General features: G+C 40.6%; 1 protein-coding gene across 1 annotated transcript in view; it reads left to right on the forward strand.

The window, feature by feature from the left end:
- Window positions 1-1,478: 1,478 nt before the first annotated feature.
- angpt1 (angiopoietin 1) overlaps window positions 1,479-18,916 on the forward strand; it is a 50,373-nt gene continuing 32,935 nt past the window's right edge. Inside the window, exon 1 of the mRNA XM_048993635.1 lies at window positions 1,479-2,396. Coding sequence (XP_048849592.1) covers window positions 2,043-2,396 — 354 coding nt within the window. The 5' untranslated portion in view covers window positions 1,479-2,042. The remainder of the gene's footprint in view (window positions 2,397-18,916) is intronic.

Below are 18,916 nucleotides of genomic sequence, written 5' to 3' on the forward strand. Positions count from 1 at the left end.
GGAAAAAAAGAGAGCGGGTGTCACTTGATGGACAAGGATACTCTCGCCTTTCAGTAAACTTGACCTGAACTTTGCCATCGCCTGCAAAGGAGATCCTCGGCGCTGTGGAAGGGAGTTGACCCTTGTACCGCCGTTAAATTCATTCACAAGATTCACTGGGGGATATCAGTTGCTCTTGATAATAGACTTTGGTGTCATAAGTCCCACATTCTTTTTTAAAAAAAAATTCACTTTTTAAAGCTTCAAAAAAGTACTTGAATTTATCCAATGGGTTGGGCAACAGATCAGGAAATCTTAATGAATAATTTTCATTGCTTGTTTATGCCGAGATTTTGGATAGCCGTCATTGAATGTTTTTAAAGTTATTTTTATTGAGTTCCCTTTGAATCACAGCCAATAGACGAGTAGCATTCTTAAGATTCACGTGTGGTTAAAAATTTCTGAGTTTGTGGGCAACCTCGTATGTGCATTTGCTTCTTTCTCAGAGGGACAATAGCGGTGACACTGGTCCATCCTGGGCGAAACCAGGTGGGACACCAAGAGTTAAAGATTGTAGATCTTCCATTACTTGAATCACCGGGTTGTTTTCTCAATGAGTTAGACGTTTACATTCCTATGAGAGAACTGATCTAAAATTACACAACTAAATTAAGATACTGTAAATAAAGACAGCTTGTACATGAGTCCATCTGGGGTCTTACAGCTGCTTACATATCCATCCATGGGCCTCACATCTATTTGGACATCAAAGGAAAACGTCAGTCAGGACCTGATTTCCCAGAACTGTGTGCTTTTGTGAGCTTCATAAGCGGATTAATTTGTCCCCTGTCATTTCGGGCTTAATTCTGACTAAGGTTTCAATAAAATACAAGTGTTAGGAATCTCCCTCTGTGGGACCTGAACCTGCAGCCTCCCATCCACCATAGACTATATATCATGAACTTCCATTTACAGCTGAGTATGGAGTTTGTCTTCATTTCGTTATATATGGGTTTGTTTTGTTTTTCCTCTTTTGTGAAGGCTAGACAAAGACTCCAAAAGCCTTTTTCCTCTCAGCAGCTCCTGAAGCAACAAGTCAGTTAATGATGTTTAAAAGGACAGTATTTTGGCCCAAAACTATTGCGCATGCTGGATCAGTACTTGAGACTGGATCAATACTGATCTTAATGAGTTGTGGGCGCAACATGGACCTTTAAGCTTATAGGCAATATTAGCAGTTGGGCAGAGCTGAGTTGGCGATGTGCAGCATAGGCTGCGATGTGCAGCATAGGCTGTGATGTGCAGCATAGATTGTATGCATGGGGCTGCTTGAACAGACGCAATGCACAGGGGCAGGACTACCACACAAGCTTAAGGTCAGGCAGTTTGTAAGACGATCCTCTACAGAGTCTGAATACACATCCTCAGTACAGGGGGCATGCCCCCCCCCCCCCCCCCCCCCCCACACACACACACACACTCTCACTCACTCACGCACACATAGTCTGACTCGCTCACATTCCTCTCCCGGCTCTGTGTGGGGAAGGCACACAGTCTGCTTGCAGCCCAGTGCTGCAACATTAGAGTCCCTTTCAGAGACACAACGGGGACCTTGAGGACCCGGCAGTAGGCCAATGCACACTGGTACACCATACACGCACATTTAGGTCCACATTGCTACACTCTAGCGCACAGTACAGTCTGCATGCCGGTGTGTTGCCTACTGCTGAACAGGCTACAGGAAAATCTCAGCAAAAGAATCAGATTCTATCAGGTTAGGCAGATTAGAGAGCAGGTCGCTGCCGATGTAGTGATGATCCCCAGCTTCTTCATGACGCTTTCCGTGGTCTACAACTCTCAGCTGGACTTACGCCTCCATGTCGTCCAGCAGGATGGACAGTAGATGCCCTTGACTGCCAGCCTTCCTCACCACGATTTGATTCCACCCCGAAGGCTTCAATACATCCGGAGGAAGTCCTCAAAGCCAGGAACGAGAAAGTTCTGCTGGACAGAGGTACCAAGGAGGACCTTCTTTTGAATCTGCCCCCCTCTCCGTTGCCACAATGCTGTGGGACAAGTTTGCCTGTCCTCTGCTGTCATTGGCCACCCTGCTGGCAGCCGGGGGATGCAATGTGGTGGAGCAGCGACGTAGCACGGATTCTAGTGCCAGCGACACCGGCGGCGGCCCTGGGGACACCAGCCGGAAGGTCGGCCGCATCCAGCACGGCCAGTGCACTTACACCTTCATCCTGCCCGAGAACGATGCAGGTGTTGCCTGTCAGGACAGCCAAGCTGGGGGCCAGTACAACACCAACGCCCTGCAGAGGGATGCGCCCCTACTGGAGCAAGACTTCTCCAGCCAGAAGATCCAGCAGCTAGAGCATGTCATGGAGAACTACACACAGTGGCTTCAGAAGGTAGGCGAAGCATGTTGGCACTCAATTCTCGCAGCCAATGGCCGGAAGCTTCCAGTGTATTCCGTAATGAAAACGAAAGCGCTCGTCTTTGTTTGGGCTTCCAGTTATTGCTCCTAGAAGCAGGACTCTGGCGATTCAGTTGTGCGTGTCCAATTGGGGTCTTATGAATATTATTTCGTTCTATAAATATGGACCTGGAAGCCCAAGAATGTAAGATCTTTGGGAAACAGTCGTGCTGTTTCTGAGCAAAAATACTATGAAACTGTGCATCATATTTTGAAAAAGTTAAAGATGGTTGTGACAGTACAGTACTTTCTAAATGTATAAAAGGTCTAGTAAGCTCAGTGAGTTTCAAATATCAAGAAGTAAATTACATTGTCAGCAGTTTTCCATAACTTTTCGGAATAAGTACGGCGACGTTTTTGGCACGGATCTATCCCTCATCATAACTGGCCAATAAAATGTCAGTCAGGCAGGATCCCCCTGGTGCTTCTAGATTAAAACTGGAAATTACAAATGTTTGTGAGAAGTGTACAAGTGGTCAGTCAAGGGTTAGTCCAGATATGCTCAAAATGAAGATATTCTACAACAAATCATTTTCTCATTGTGCTTTCTGTACAGACACTATTGAACGAAAACCGTTGATCATGAATATCCATGCTGAATTACTATGAGCAATATCCATACTGACAAGGTACATGTCAATCATTTTCAATCTGTAATTAAATTTAAATTTAACGAGTAATTTGTAAGTAATGTGAGCTATCCAGTTTTCACAGAAAAGAAATAAAACTCATTCACAAATCTTTTTCATATTGTTCATTAGCATAAAGCAATTAGCAAGGAATATTTTACAATAAATTGTGAATATGTTTAACACTAAACATTAAAATTACGTATTTGTACATGATCCAACTACTTTAAATTATAAACAAAAAGATTCTAAATAATTACATATACAGATATATTATGTATATAATATACATATACAGGTTTGGTTTCTTTAAGATTTACATAGTATGGTAAATGATATTAAAAAATAAAATTTTTTAACTTTAGTTTTCTGTTGGAGGAAGATTAAACACAGTTACACAATAAATAATTATATTTAAATATTTCACAATAAATTAAGATGGAGAACAGAATAATTGATAGACTTCACTTTTGATCTGTTAGCGTTTAAATTTTTTCTAAATTGAGCATTGATTAGTTGAATGCATGTATAAAAATTAGCAGGACAGTCCTGGCTCCCTGATCAAAGCTAACATGGTCTATTCTGCGGCGATCAGGCACGTGTGCTGGGCCTTCTGGCTTAAAGTGCCCAGAGTGACCTCCGTGACCTCAGGGGCTTGCTGTACACCTCATGGAGGGTTCGCCCCACACATGGGGGGCGAACTGGCCAGCAATGACAGAGGCACTAATCACGCAGCCTGTGAAATTCCTCACAGCAAAGGAAAAGCGAAGGTTGATAACATTCCAACTCAATCAAAGCCGGCTTCTGTTTTTGGAGTGATTACCCACCCCCAGCACCTCCCCCCGCCCCTCGTGCAGCTGGGCACGTAAGAGGGGACGTCGGACAAGATCAGGTCAGATAATTTATTACCACTTTAGCAAATGCGTCACTGAATCACAAACCTCTCACTCCAACCAATTTTCTTAACATTAGGTATATTAAGGACCTTCTGAAGGATGGCCTCGTGAATTTTGGATGAATTTTGATCGTGGAAAGATAAGGTTCAAGGTTCATTTATCCAAAGGTGTTCATTACGTACAAAATGTGGATGTTTTCGCTTGTCATAGGTTCAATGTTCCATTCCCTCCTGTCTCTGGTGGGATTCCGTGAGAGATTTTGTTTCTGCTAGCGAGACTCACGATTGTCTTTACGTTTGATTGCTTGGCTAACAGTTAAAACCATTTGTGGGTTGGATCTTGCATATTGTTCCGAAAAATCTGACCATTACAATTTTGGAAGTTCTCAGTTACTGGACCTGATGCTGAGGTGACTGATTGGCAATCATTTTTCATTTCTATCCATGGCTACTTTGCGGGATGTGGTATGGAGGTTACAGCAGTATCCCATAAAGGAGATATTATTCTAAAAAGTATATCATACGTGGAAACATCCAGATTTGTTTGGAAAGAACCTGATGTCTACTCAAACATGCGTGTCTGCATGCATGTACTTTATGCTGCCTATCGTACTGTGTTGCTCTTGGTGCTGAATAACCTTGAGGATCTTGTTTTTCTCTAAGCAGAACTGCAAAACCCGCTTTAAGTGATATTGAAAGGACACACAGTGAGCACAGTAGGCTATTTTAAGGGCAACTTCCTTTGTACCAAAGTTTATTTTTGCTGATGAAGTGGGCCAAAGCTAACAAATGGACCATTCAGAGCTCGTACATGCGCAATTTACTGAAAATCTCTGCTTTCCTGTCTCAAAATTTTATTTAAAAAAAATGGAAGATCACGATATTCAGTATTAGGCACAGAAATGTAAACATTCCATGTCTGGTGTGGTAGAAAATCTATGATAATGCGGATGCAATTGTAATTCCAATCAGTAATTACCAATTAATCATTATCATCATTGTAGTTAAATCAACAGTGTAATTATGAATTTCTTTGGTAATTACTGATTGGAATTACAATTGTATTTGCATAGTCATAGATTTTCTACCATGCTGGTACCATAAATGCCATGATTTGGAACTCCAGCTCTGAAGTGCAGAGGGTGGCAAATCAGTATTTTACACTTTGCTGGCGCTAATGAAGACGCCAGTCGTTGCTGGCACCTTCACCCTCGATAATGCAGGAGGACCGTGGCTCAGTGCGTTCGGTGGTGTTGTTTTATCAGGTCTGCGGAACGTTAGCTGCCCTGCGGCCGTGATGTTTAACAAACGCCTTTGCTGCTCTGCACCGCGGCTTGGAGACCCAAATGAATGGACTGGCTCCTTTTTAAATCATCTGGGTTTTTCCACTATCCTTGTAAAAGCAATATCTGGCATGTTCTCTCTTTAATTAATGACCTTTGCTTTCACCATCCTGGCAGGATTTATTTGTTTTTAATTGCAATTACAGTTTGTATTTTGTTAAGTGCATTTGGCGTATATTCTGACCTGGGCAGCTTGTAGCCCTGAGTGCCCCGTAATCTGTGCCGAATGAATTGAGCACTTCCTGTAATAAATTTAAGTTTCCACGTGCCCTTAAGCATATCCATTCTTTTAATTGTTTTTGGTTAACACTGCAGATTGTGTAATATAATACTGCGAGTATATAACCCTGACAGAATACTTACTCCATATTTACTAATGGAATAAGTGATGGCAGTTTGAATTCCCATTGCCATGTAGATTTAACCCGAGGGCAAAGTCGACTCTCTCTGTTCTCCGTCACCAGAAATTAAGAGCTGCTGTCAGCATAAATGGCCTTTCTTTACATCACCGTTAAGATGAACGTGGCCTTGTCTTTTATCTACCTATTCGTACATCTCCAGATAATCTTTCCCAAACACTATCACAGTGACCTCCTATGCCGACCAGAACAAATCCTCCAGCCCCCCCCCCCCCACCCCCCCACGCCCTGAGGAACATCTATCAGCTTTAATGTTCTTCTGTTTTTCACTATTCATCTCTGGTGTCATGATCGTTTTAGTTAGTGAGCAGGTAAAAAACAACCTTCAGTAAGATTCATGCTCATTGACTTGTAGGCGGGCTGGGGGGGGGGGTTTTAATGTTATAGCCGAATTCTGTTGGGGGTCTTAGTTTGCTGTACTTTTTTCTTCCTCTTAGGTTTTGGGCTGCAGCTATCGTTCAGTTTCTGTTCAGACATTTTTAAAATAAACCTACTAAATCACACTGGATTCCCCATAATGTCGTATTAATAAAAATATGCATTTGATTATTTTATTTGGATTTTTGCGATGGACTTTTTTGGTGAGTTATTTAATCATGCAGATAAAACTGATGAGCCACAGCTAAGAAGAAATGTAACAAATTAAATGTCCACATTTTTATTGCTGTTTGAAAATAGCATCATTACTCAGGCCAAAGTCAACAAGCTACCAGCTTTTAAATGCAGAAAAAGGGATTTAGAGCACAAATGAACAGAAATAAGTTAAATATGCTTCCCTGCTTCTGGGATGGGATCCGAACCCTCATGGCACTGCATAGGTATGGAAAATGGATAGATGGAAGTTAAATATGTCAGTGAATATACAAGAGACTAGATAATAGATTCCAGATTCTTCTACATAACTGGATTTCACACCCTCTTCAGATTATTTATTTTAACAAAACAAAAGGAGGATCAATCTTCCCATTTTAGCTTCGTCATTTTTACATTTTCACAGGACAAACAGCTTTTTTAGCATGCAGGAATTCGGCTAATTTGCATTTTTATTTTGAGGCAAACATCAGTTTGAGAATAAGGCAAAAGAAGATATTTAGTGTAAATATGCATTGAAGTTGTTTTCGTTCAGCAGACTAGTATATTTCTATTCCTTGTGATCAAAACATTGTTATACAGTATAATATTTTAAATACAATATTATATGAATATCATTTGTCATCAAGTATTTGGAAACATCTTTATTTATTGATAGTATAATGTATGTGTGACATTTTGGTGTAAAATTTACTAAACATTTCCATTTAATGCCATTATTGTATTTTTAAGGATTTGTTTCACTCCCACATTAGCCTCGTTAAAATTTCTATCATAAAAATTGTTTCTTCAAGACTGATTCATGGTTGTTTACAGACTGATTCATGCAGCCCAGAAACTCTGTCAACATTGTCAAACTCCATGGGTAACAAGCGTCTCCTTCCTATGTCATCAGACAGGAATCCTACTTTCAGGGACTGTCTTTTTCTTTTTTTAATCTTATCATCTGAAAAGACTCATTGTTTTAGCCTGCATGTCACGGCGGGGGGGTGCGGGGGGGGGTTCTGACACAAAGCTACGACTGGCGTAGTGTGACCGCTTCGGCTCAGAGTCCTGGGTGAGGGGGCTGTGACGAGCATTATGCTAGACCCCCCTGACAGACCGCCACACCGGCCTCTGCCCCCACATCCTCCCCGTCTCCCCCCCCACTTTTCGGGGAACCATCCAAACACTGCTCAGTACCCTAGAGCAAAGCTTCTCAATGTTATCTGCCCACGACCCACAAATTATCGACCACCAGCCCCGTGAAGCCCTCAATGTTAGGTTTATACATTTATACAATGGTCTACGTTATTTTTATTTTATTCGTTTTATCTTTTTTAACCCTTCTAGCCAAAATAGGATACTTTTAGATTTTTATTTTACTTTATACGCATATTCTGGAACTAGTGGGCCTCGAGGTTGTTAAGTGGCTCAGCAATCTATAGGTCTTATAGTGCCTCTGATGAGAAGACAGCTGGCCTGAGCTCTGGTCTCTGCAGAACAGTCACATGTCCATAGGCCCTTCAGCAAGGCCCTTAACCCCCAGTTCCAAGGGTGCTGCACGCTGGCTCACCCTCTGTTGTTACCCCCAAACTATGGAAAGCAAAATGGACTTGGCAAAAAGAAGCATTCCTGTACTTGTAGAAACGGCAAATAAAGCGTGTTTGTTTGTTTTTGCTTGATAACTATTGCTGCAGACTCCACAGCGTAGAGTTCAGTGAGAACTGTGTTGAGACAGTTGTACTTTGAGAGCTGTAATGGGTTACTATCCTTTTCCGTCTTTGGTTCGCATAATCTAGTGGTTACCATGTCCACCTCACACCCACAAGGTCCTTGATTTGGAACCAAGTGGAAACAAATGCATTTCATGAGATTTCACTGCTCGCTACAGTGACCATAAGGACTTCTTATCTTTCCATGACCTTTTATGATATGTTGTGAGTAGCATTATATCGGGAAATGGTCTGTTAAGGTGCTGCTGTAATTAGTTCCAGCAAAATTACTGGAAGTGTGTGACATATTTCACATACTCTAGCTTGTGTTTTGCTATGTGGGATTACAATTAAAAGCCAAGCTCTGAGTTAAGCCTTAAAAGACAGAAGAATACCCTGTCTTGCATAAACTATTCACAGTTTCATAAACATATGATGTTCATGTTACATGCAATTGAGTTTTAGGTAAAGCTGGTAAATAAAACGGCCAAAGACATCATAGTTGATTGTAATGTCTGACGAGCAGGAGAAGATCAAAAGGATGTTTATTTGTTGCATGCAGGTTAATGTACATTAAACAGTGAATAAAGTATATCCTTTGTGTTTCGCCATGAGATCGTCTTCTGTGGGATTTAAATTTCATCAAGCCAGGGGTCTTGGGGAAACACAGTGAGATGTATCACAGCCTGGATGTCTCTGAAGGTAGCGCCTTCACATTTCATGGGACTGGTTACCCTGAATGCGTATAATCAGCTTACTCCAGCAGAACATAATTGTTTGTTAATGGCTACGTAGTTCGTCAAACGACGTTCTTGGTATTGGTTTGACTTTTAGTCCGTTGCTTCTTCTGAACAATATTAAAATAAACCAGCTTTGATCATTTACAGATACAGCGATGCACATTTCACAGGAGATTTAAGGACGGTGGACTTTTTGTGGCAACCCTTTAGCATAACAGCGCCATAAATTTCCTTTAAACGTAACGTGAGTCAGCTGTGGGTCCTTCTGCATATCTCAGGGCTTGGTGCTTCTTCATAGCCTTTTTATTGCAGGCTTACTTCACTCCACCCCCACTCCCCTTGTCAGTGTTTGTACACAGTCCTTAGCTGCACTTCTGTCTGGAAAAGCAAAGACAAACAGGGACCCAGGCAGATGAAAGGGAGTGGGGGGGGGCATGGGGATGATTTGGCATGAATGCTTGTCATGTCTGTTTAGAGGTTCTACCCTCCAGAGTCCGGAGACGCCTTACTGTAGCCCAGATTTACAGCAGCCCGTACGCACCGCACAAAGGGCCACTTAGACAGCCCCCAGTGTTTTACGTGTTGAACAAGATAAATATTGCTTAAATGCCAGATAAAGTTCTCCCATCAATATATCTGGTTCTGGTAAAATACTTTTCCCACCAAATTCATTTTCACCTTAGACGTGGATTTTTAGGAACACGATCTGTCATATTCAGCCGAAAACACAAGATACAGATCTTACATTTTGAATGCCTTTCAGAATTATATACAAATGGTTCCTCTTTTTGTTTATGTATCTTTAGATCTTGAATGTATCCGTTTTTCATTACGCCGAAGTTGATACAGCCAGTGAGCTCTGCGGCAGTCGTACGCACCCTTTCCGATTTGAGGCTCTGAGGGTCAGGTTAGCTTACCCTGCTTACAGAATTTGGCAAACATCTCCCTCAGAATACATCCCAGTCTAAGCGACACAACTGAGCTGAATTCTCTTCCGTCCATCACTCACCAGTGGCTTAGGCTCCATTTTGCCCAGCAGTGAACAGACTCTCTCACTCAACAGGCAGCACCACCTTTCAAGTGACCTGACAAGATCCGGCGAGTTAGCAGCCTACCACAGGAGAACCCAGTAGTGGATCTCACACCATAATGTTCATTGTGATTTGACTGTTATCAAAGCGTCACGATGCTAAACAAAATGATGGGATGATATGGATTCGCTTCCCAGGATGTGTTGCTCACAAACTATTTTCCCCATCTGCACATCACCTGGTGAAACAATATGTCTTGCTGTTTTGTTAGAACAGAGCTTCTCAAACTCGGTCCTCAGGCCCCACTGCCCTGCTTGTTGACCAGCTATCCCTGCCCTACACACTGCTGATTACATGGATCAGGTGTGTTCAGTCGATCAGAAGCTGAAAGACAGCTGGGACTTGTGTGTGGGGCAGGGATAGCTGGACAACAAGCAGGGCAGTTTGAGAACAACTGTGTTAGAATCTGGATATATGATTAAAGTATGAAGAGAAGCACTATATATCGCTCTCTCAGACATACACACACACACATATATGTTTGTATTCATATCTTTCTGGGGACCATCCATTCATTTCTATGGGAAAAACCCTAATTTCAACAATGACAACCCTAACCCCCACACAGCCCTAACCTTAACCATAAGTTACCAAACTAAGTACAAGACTTTTGGTATTTTTAGTTTTTTGATTGCAGTCACAGATTTTTATAAAATGAAGTTTCAACGACGTCAAAAACCGGTTTTGATCACATTGTGGGGACATTTGATCCCCTTAATGTAATATACAGATAACTCACATATACACCCAGGCACACACACACACACACACTGAGACATCATCAGATTAGCATAACAAACTACATCAACATCCCTCGTGCATTGAAAGTGGAGAGAAACAGATTTACAGAGTTTAAAGGTGGGGCTGTAAAGCTCATCTCATCGCCTGATAGCGCCGGATTATTGCTGTGATTTTGCACCCAGAACACAAGCCAAGGCTTTCAGTGACAGTAGAGAGGGATGAGAGGAGCACAGAGTGTGGATGCTAACTGCTAACATATTACAGTCATTTTCTAAATCCTATTTATGATCATTGGAGGCCATTCAAAATTGTATTTTTCGTAATTGCTGCAACCAAACACGCACAAGAGTGAAAGTCCCTTTGTATTGAGTTCAGGACGTAAATGTATGTGACAATAAAGACAAATATAAATTATATGTAGTGACACAACACTGGCACTGGACTGAGACACTAACGAGAAACATGCACGTATCAACTAAACAAATTTTAAATGCAATATTTTTTTTAATTGGCAAATCGAAGAAAAATTGTACGACACTTACAGCAATTTTTCCAAAGTTATGGAGCACTGTTGTCGCTGTTAAAGCAGCCGTTCCACAAAGCCATGTTATTATTAATATAAATATATGTTTATGTGGTCATTTAAAATAGATATTTATCTGAAGTCAGCCAAGCTTAAGTGCACAGCGGACACGTTCATTCAGAAAGTGAAACCGCACACGTATTTGTGTGTTATGTTTGTCTAGGTGCATCTATGCTTAAATAACACTCATACCACTCCTTTTGTTTTTCTCATGACAATGGAACAACTTTACTGCTTTACATTGCCCATGTTTTTGTGCAGTCCAAATTTATGAACAACAAATTGTTACCAAGGTCAAAAGCACTTTTATCAAATGAATGCAACATTTATGTAGTCCTTTTAAAGACACCCAAAGTGCTTTACAGAAGCAATGGGGAGCCACTTCAACCACAACCACTGTGTATCACCTACCTGGATGGTACGACGGCAGCCATTCTGAGCCAGTACACTCAGACACGGTAGCCAAGGTGGTGAAGGGGCAGGAGATATAGGAGATGATTGGGAGGCCAGATTTGGAAGGACCACAGTGGGCAGTTTTAGCTTGGACATGGGGGTACACTTACTCACATTGTAATACTGCCTGCTGGTGTGTTTGTAAAACATCCTCAAATGTGTTTTAGTGTATCGACCTCTGGATGTGACAGTATGTGATGTTCTGATTACGTCACAGTTTGTGTGATTAATCATCCTTTGGAAAAGTTTGAAGCTCTGTTGCATTTATACATTGTATACATTTATACTAAAATGTTTACTTGCACTTCATAAAAATCTTTGTGGGATTAATTATATACTGCGGGGCAGCATGGTGGTGCAGTGATTAACACTGTATGGGGCGGCATGATGGTGCAGTGGTTAGCACTGTATGGGGCGGCATGGTGGTGCAGTGGTTAGCACTGTTGCTTCACACCTCTGGGTTCCGGGTTCGAGTCTCCGCTTGGGTCACATGTGTGTGGAGTTTGCATGTTCTCCCCATGTCGTCGTGGGGTTTCCTCCGGGTGCTCCGGTTTCCCCCCACAGTCCAAAAACATGCTGAGGCTAATTGGACTTGCTAAATTGCCCCTAGGAGTGCATGTGTGTGTGAATGGTGTGTGAGTGTGCCCTGAGATGGGCTGGCCCCCCATCCTGGGTTGTTCCCTGCCTCGTGCCCGTTGCTTCCGGGATAGGCTCCGGACCCCCTGCGACCCAGTAGGATAAGCGGTTTGGAAAACGGACGGATGGATTATATACCGCTGCTTGAAACCAGCTATTGCACATTTATCTTGTGAACGATGTATTTGTTCTGCGGTCTTTGATGTTCCAGTGCGAGGGAAACATAGTTCAGAAACACGCACCTTCTGCCGATTATCGTGGCTTGATGGATAAAATAACACCAGGATACCCCTAAAGGCAATGCTTCTCCACAAGCAGACATGAGCCTTTGCATGTTCTGCTGCCTCTGAACCAACAGCATTTCAATGTAAACATGCAAGTGCCAAAATATAAAGTTTTACTAAGAAACAGAAATCTTTCAGTAGACTTACATCCAACACTATTGTTTTTGTCACGATTGTCTTCAGCGCTTGTCTGACGCTATTGTCTTCAACACTATTGAAGACATTATGACAAATCACTGTTTTCATGCCTAGTACATTTTTTTAAGCATGAGATTCGTCTTATTATTATTTGTCGATGCAGTGATTTAAAATGTTTGTATGTTAAAATTCCCTGGAAGTCTAAGAAAAGAAATTGAAAATATCAAAGGTGACATGATTTGGTCATGACAGCCAAGCATCCGGATGATGAAAAATTTGATGGAAAATTTCCCTCTGTGTTGCAATTGTTTAGTAGTCAAGCTGTAGACAGAATTACAGCCCCACTGCTGTTCGAATGCAGCTCCATCATTGCGACTTAGATTTAGTGTATGACAGCCCTCTCTGTCCCCTGGGGTTTGACCACTTCTTCTGTCGTCGGTCTTGGGAACTTCAAAGCATCTGGCTCGAGTTCATGTGCTATATTTTAGTCTCATACCAACAGTTGGAAATGGACAGAAAATGTTATGTAATCCAAATATTGAGGTGAAAAGTGCCGGGCGTGTTGGGTAGGATTGTGGGGGGGGGGGGGGGGGGGACTCCCCCCACTGTCTTTATGCTTACCTCAGTATACCCACACCCTGTTCCCAGGAATCAAACATGCCATTGAGTCGCATTTAACTGTAAGTGGATGTTCCACGCTGTCAGAGAGGAGGGACTCAGAGAGTTCTCTCTCCTACGGGGATCCCAGCACTGCTGGACGGCCTCTCATGGGCTTTTGAAGGCAATGGATTCAATTCACCAGATAATGAAAAACAGGTTTTCGTCAGTTGCTTACTGCAGTGGTTCCATAAAAGTGCAGCAACTTATTATTTGTTGTTATTCTGGGTGAATTAGGAAGCATACTTTCATTTTATGTGTTTAAGTTCTAAGATGGTTAATGAATTGGTGAATTGGATATATATATATAAAGCAAATACAGTAACATCCATCAATATAAATATACAAAGGGAAAGCGCAAAACCAGAACCCAGCCAAAATTCCGGACCGGGAACAGTCCAACAGATCTAAGTCACAGAGCGAAAGCAGAGAACCAAGAGATCAAGCACAGAATCAGAAAACCAGGAAGCCAAACTGGGAACAAGAACACCAAGCCTGAAAAATGATGCATTAACCTGACATTATGTATTTGGACAATAAATGTTTTACAAAGTATCCTTTTGGCATTGGTTTGTTAATGCGCCTAGTGAATAATGTGCCTAGTGATGAGATGAGCATGCAGTATTTCGAAATACATGTTAAGAATTATGAATTAACAATATAAATGTTTTTCATGCTAACAAAATCTCAAAGACAGAAGTAAACATTGGTATTGGACAGAGTCCACATGGATCATGTGAGTTAAAGGAAGCACTTTTAGCCCTATTGTTTAAAGCAAATTTGTGTCATGAACAGGAGCTATAACTAATTAACTGCCCTGTGTTTCGATTTCTTATTTTACCTCTAAGTAAAAATCAGCTCCAATTTTACACACATAGTCCTGCCTCGCATCGTTTGTGTGGCTGGCTTCTTTAGCAATTAACAATGGAATAATCTAGAATGGTTTGAAATAAGCACTATATATTTTTCACATTCCGATTAATAATCCCAAAGACAGGCCCCATTTAGCAGAGTTACAGGGTGAATAGTCGGACTCTATAGCTTTCATTTAAATATCTGAAAACAAGTCATTGATAGCACAAGATCACACTAATGTGACAAAATAGCTATACGGTTACGTACGGTCAGATTCTGTCCATGTAAGCTTGATGTTGATTTGTTTTCACAAGCCGTATAATCCTAAAAATTAAATAAGTGTTTAGGGTAAATGTACAATGGTAATTGTACGGATGGACTAATGCAATCTTACTAATAAATTTTGATTAGTTTAGTGTGGAGATTCTGATTGAAATGTGGCCAAGACAGTACATTTTCACTGCAATAATGTGTAGTATATAACACGGTATACATTGTATATTTGAGATTATGTTCTGTGTGTGTGTGTGTGTGTGTGTGTATGACACAGACAGAGAGATCATAATCTCAAACATACAATGTATACTTATAAAATAGCTATTAAGTTGTGTATCTATAATAAAAATGTAAAGATTATATGCCTGAATATTTTCAAGTTTTGGAAAAACTTGCCTTTGTTACTTTACTGACATCATTTGTTTACCGCATTCCAGAGTAATTGTGAATTATTAGTTGCAACATTCTATCGAACATTCTAAAGTGATTACGGATTTTAAATTACAGGACTTTCAGAGCTTGTGGATGTTTTCAGTTACTGGAATGTGTTCAGAATAAGAATATTGGACAAAGTTCCCATACCATCCAGAAATAACCGTTGTATATTTAATCTTAGTTGCTAGATCTGGTTACATATTTGTGTTCAATTCAGACCGAACTGGTTTGGTACAGGGCTGGAATTTGGTCCCATGTTCTGCTGTTGGTAGCTCTGGAGGTAAGTGAAGTAAATGTCAATCACTAAGAGGTTTGTGTGTGTTTCTGCTGGTGGACAAGTGTAGCCAATCACGAGAGCATCCATGTGAGGTGGGGCTCAGAGCCACGATGTTGTGTACGATGTTTGCTGCCCATATCACGTACAAGTAAACAAGAGAGGAAGGCCTGCTTTGCAAAATATTGACAGCGGCATGTTTGGCCTGGTGTCAGCCTGGTTTTTGTACTGTAAGTACAGCCACTGATGTAAGGGTGTCCATTTCCCTCCCTGACACAGTCCCCCACAATTTCACGACAATGAACCATGTGAAGTTGTGGGCATTTCTCTGGGGGGGGCGTTTAATGTTCACTGGTCGCCTTTGCTTGTAAAGCTGACAGAATAACATCGAGTCCTCATTTGTAATAATAATAATTTACCATCGAATGTCCATGGTCGGATGCGAGGCCAATAGAAACCAGTTACATTTAATATTTAGCCACAAAAGGCTAGTTGTTAAAACAATAGTTGGTGGGGCCCATGGAAACAAAGGGGAAATCTAATATTTATGACTCATAAATCTTTCAGAGAGCTTTATAAAAGTCAGTATTGGGTGTGTAGGTGTGGGTATTCAATTGTGTTTTTTTATGTTTTAATTACAGGAGCTGACCCAGGGGCTACATATTTACCCCTCGATGGCTTTTACCCATTGTTGAGTTAAGGGAGAATTTAAATCATACTGTTATTAACCACAGGTTGAAAAGTACTAACTATGGAATAGTTTGGAATTCTCTGGTCAAGTGTTTTACAGAAGCTTTGAAATATGTTGTAAAACACTTTATAAATCATTTATAAAACGATGTTTACAGAGAGGTACTATGCACAGTTATGTTAAAAAGGAAAGTTTGCCATCTCTGTAAGTTTATTGGTTTTAACACTGAACGATTGTTTTCTTTTTAATGACAGCGGTCAAACTTTCCATGGATGACTTGATCTCTGGAATTGGAGTCCATAAAAGGCACCTAACGATGATGAGTCAAATTGCTGGACCTCCCACAAATAGGATGAGAGCAGATCTCCAACCTCAAAAGTTCTTTTAGAACATTGGATCTCAACCAGCAGTTTGCTGAACCATTTTCAATGAGTTGTTTTTTTTTTAGACTTGTGTGGTCGCACATGATGTGCACTATCATTCCATTTTGTGTTTGTTTGTTTTAAGGACAGCATCCCCCTCCCACTGATTCTTTGTGAAATGAATAGACAAACAAACAATCAAGCACACAAACAAATGAACAAATTTATAAATAAATAAGAACTTAGGGTCCTGATTTAGTACTGACTGAAGAATGGTGTGGGTTTTAAGGCTAAACCAATCGAGAACCACTGTTTTACAACATCTAAGCAGCTAAAATGCTTTATTGGGTAGTTGTGACCACTTGCATTGTGCGTCAGCTGGATGTGTGAAAAGTGTGTTCGTCTGTGGTTCCTCATCCTAGGAAACATGCGCGTGTGCGTGCTCGCGAATTCCTGGAAGTCACATTCAAGCCAAAGGTCACAGGAGTTAAGAGTCAGCAGGGACTGAGTTTGTACTTTGCTAATCTACACCTCTCTGCAAACTGCTCTTTATTTATGGGTATTTATTTCACAGACAATCTCCTGAATTTCTCCTGGGACACTTTGTTTGATTCGATTTTCATTCCTAACATTTAGCGGCCTGTTTCCTTAATTGATTACTCTAATTATCGTTTGTTGTCAGTATGGTTTGTATCCATTTAGCCTGTTTTCAAATTTCAGTTGAACCTCTGGGACAAACCACATGGTCTGTGAGATAAGCGCAAGTTGACATAGTGCCTTCCAAATAAGTGTTACACAGTCCAGAACTTGAAACCTCTCCACTCTGTTTTTAAGGCTCTGATGCTGTTGTTTTTATGTGAAAACTGAAACCACAATCTGTCACATAAAGAATCCTCTCTAAATGTGATGCTCCTGCAGAAAGGTAAACATTTTGCTAGCCTCTGTTAAACGAGCGTAGTAAATGGTCCGGCATGTCTTTAGATACTTTGGACAACAGTGGCAATTAAAAATGCGTGACAGCGTGGCCTGAGTAAGCACACATATTACTGGAAGCTCACTGAAGATATTTCATTTGCAGAAAATAATCCATCTTCCAGCAAATAGGACAATGGCAAAATTAATACTAATTAGCAGGTTTAAACTTATCCACAGCTAAAGCCACAGATACTGTATAACACCCTGGATTAATTTATCGACCAGCATAAAGTATTCTATGCCTTTTTCTTTTTTTATTAGCCAAAACATAATTATCAGTAATTATCATTTCCTAGGGCACTATGAGTATTCAGGAAGCTGTCTATTAGATATGTTAAATTAAACCAGAAGTCAGTAGCCTGCTCACTGGAATGTCACTGATTTTATCTATAAAATTAATGAAACAGTCTATATTATATTTTACTTTTGTTAGAGAAAAGTAAACATATAGTATCATGCCGTGGAGCCGCAAAATAATACTTCTCCTTTATGGGTTTCCTGTAACTGGTAAAGTTCAACTTTCACTACGTACAGTTATCCATGAAGAAGCAGTGGTCCAGCACTGTGATTAGCAAAGATGCTAAATAGACATGCCTTACATTTAGTGCATATCTAGGTCGATAAAAGGTTAAACACCCAAGACTTAAAGTCAACGCCACCTTCTGCCAAAGCCATCTACAGTCTCTGTGTACATAGGCTGCCTAGCGGAGATGCACTTAAATGTTTATGACTTTTTTGTCTAGTGGCATTGAGGGAGACATAAAGCTGTGTTTACATCACTCTCACTTGGCCAGTGGTAATCGGGGAGAAGATTTAGCAATTTTAAAAATGCCCGAAAGCGCAGCTACTGGACTCTCACAGCATATAAACCACGAAAACCTTTTTGTTATATTCCAGTCCAAGCTTGAAAGTAAATATATTTTCACATTCATATTATACCTGGAAACCTCTGATGTAACATCTACGTCATTTGTACAAAATAAACAGAATTAGGAGATTTTTTCAGTGTATCATCTAGTTTTTTTATTTTGTTTGTAAAGACACGAAAAGGTAAATGCAACGAAAAGTTCCGTTTAGTATTTCACGACCAATGAAATTAGACAAAGAAACAAGTGTGTGTTTCTATGTGTATATATAAATTTGTATGTGTATCTAGATACAGACGTTCCGGGTTACGATGGGGTTATATTCTGATCTGTCGTAAGGCAAAAATATCGTAAGGCGAAAATATCGTAAGGCGAAAATACATTTTGATACAGTATGCCTAACCTAACAGACATTTTTATGCATTTTAATACAATTTACCTAACCTAGCAAGCATCATAGCCTAGCCTAGCCTGCCTTAAACATGCTTTGAACACTTACCTTATCCTGCAGTTGGGCAAAATCATTAACGCAAAGTCTATCTTGTAATAATTAAAGTGTTGAATATCTCATGTAATGTGTTGAATGGTGTACTGAAAGCGAAAAACAGAATGGAATTGGAAATTCCATCAAAAAGTCTATAATATCTTTATAATATATAGTTAAATATATAATAAACCATTCCAGTCTATTAAATGTATGCAGCGACCTAAATCATGGGAGAAAGCATTGACATTGTACTTGTTCCAGTTAGTAATATATTTCATTAAAACTGAAAGTTATGGGTTTCATGTTCCCCTGTCTTCCACTGAGAGACTTTCGGCTTTAA

Source organism: Brienomyrus brachyistius, chromosome 23 (assembly GCF_023856365.1).
Source record: "Brienomyrus brachyistius isolate T26 chromosome 23, BBRACH_0.4, whole genome shotgun sequence".
Classification (NCBI taxonomy): domain Eukaryota; kingdom Metazoa; phylum Chordata; class Actinopteri; order Osteoglossiformes; family Mormyridae; genus Brienomyrus; species Brienomyrus brachyistius.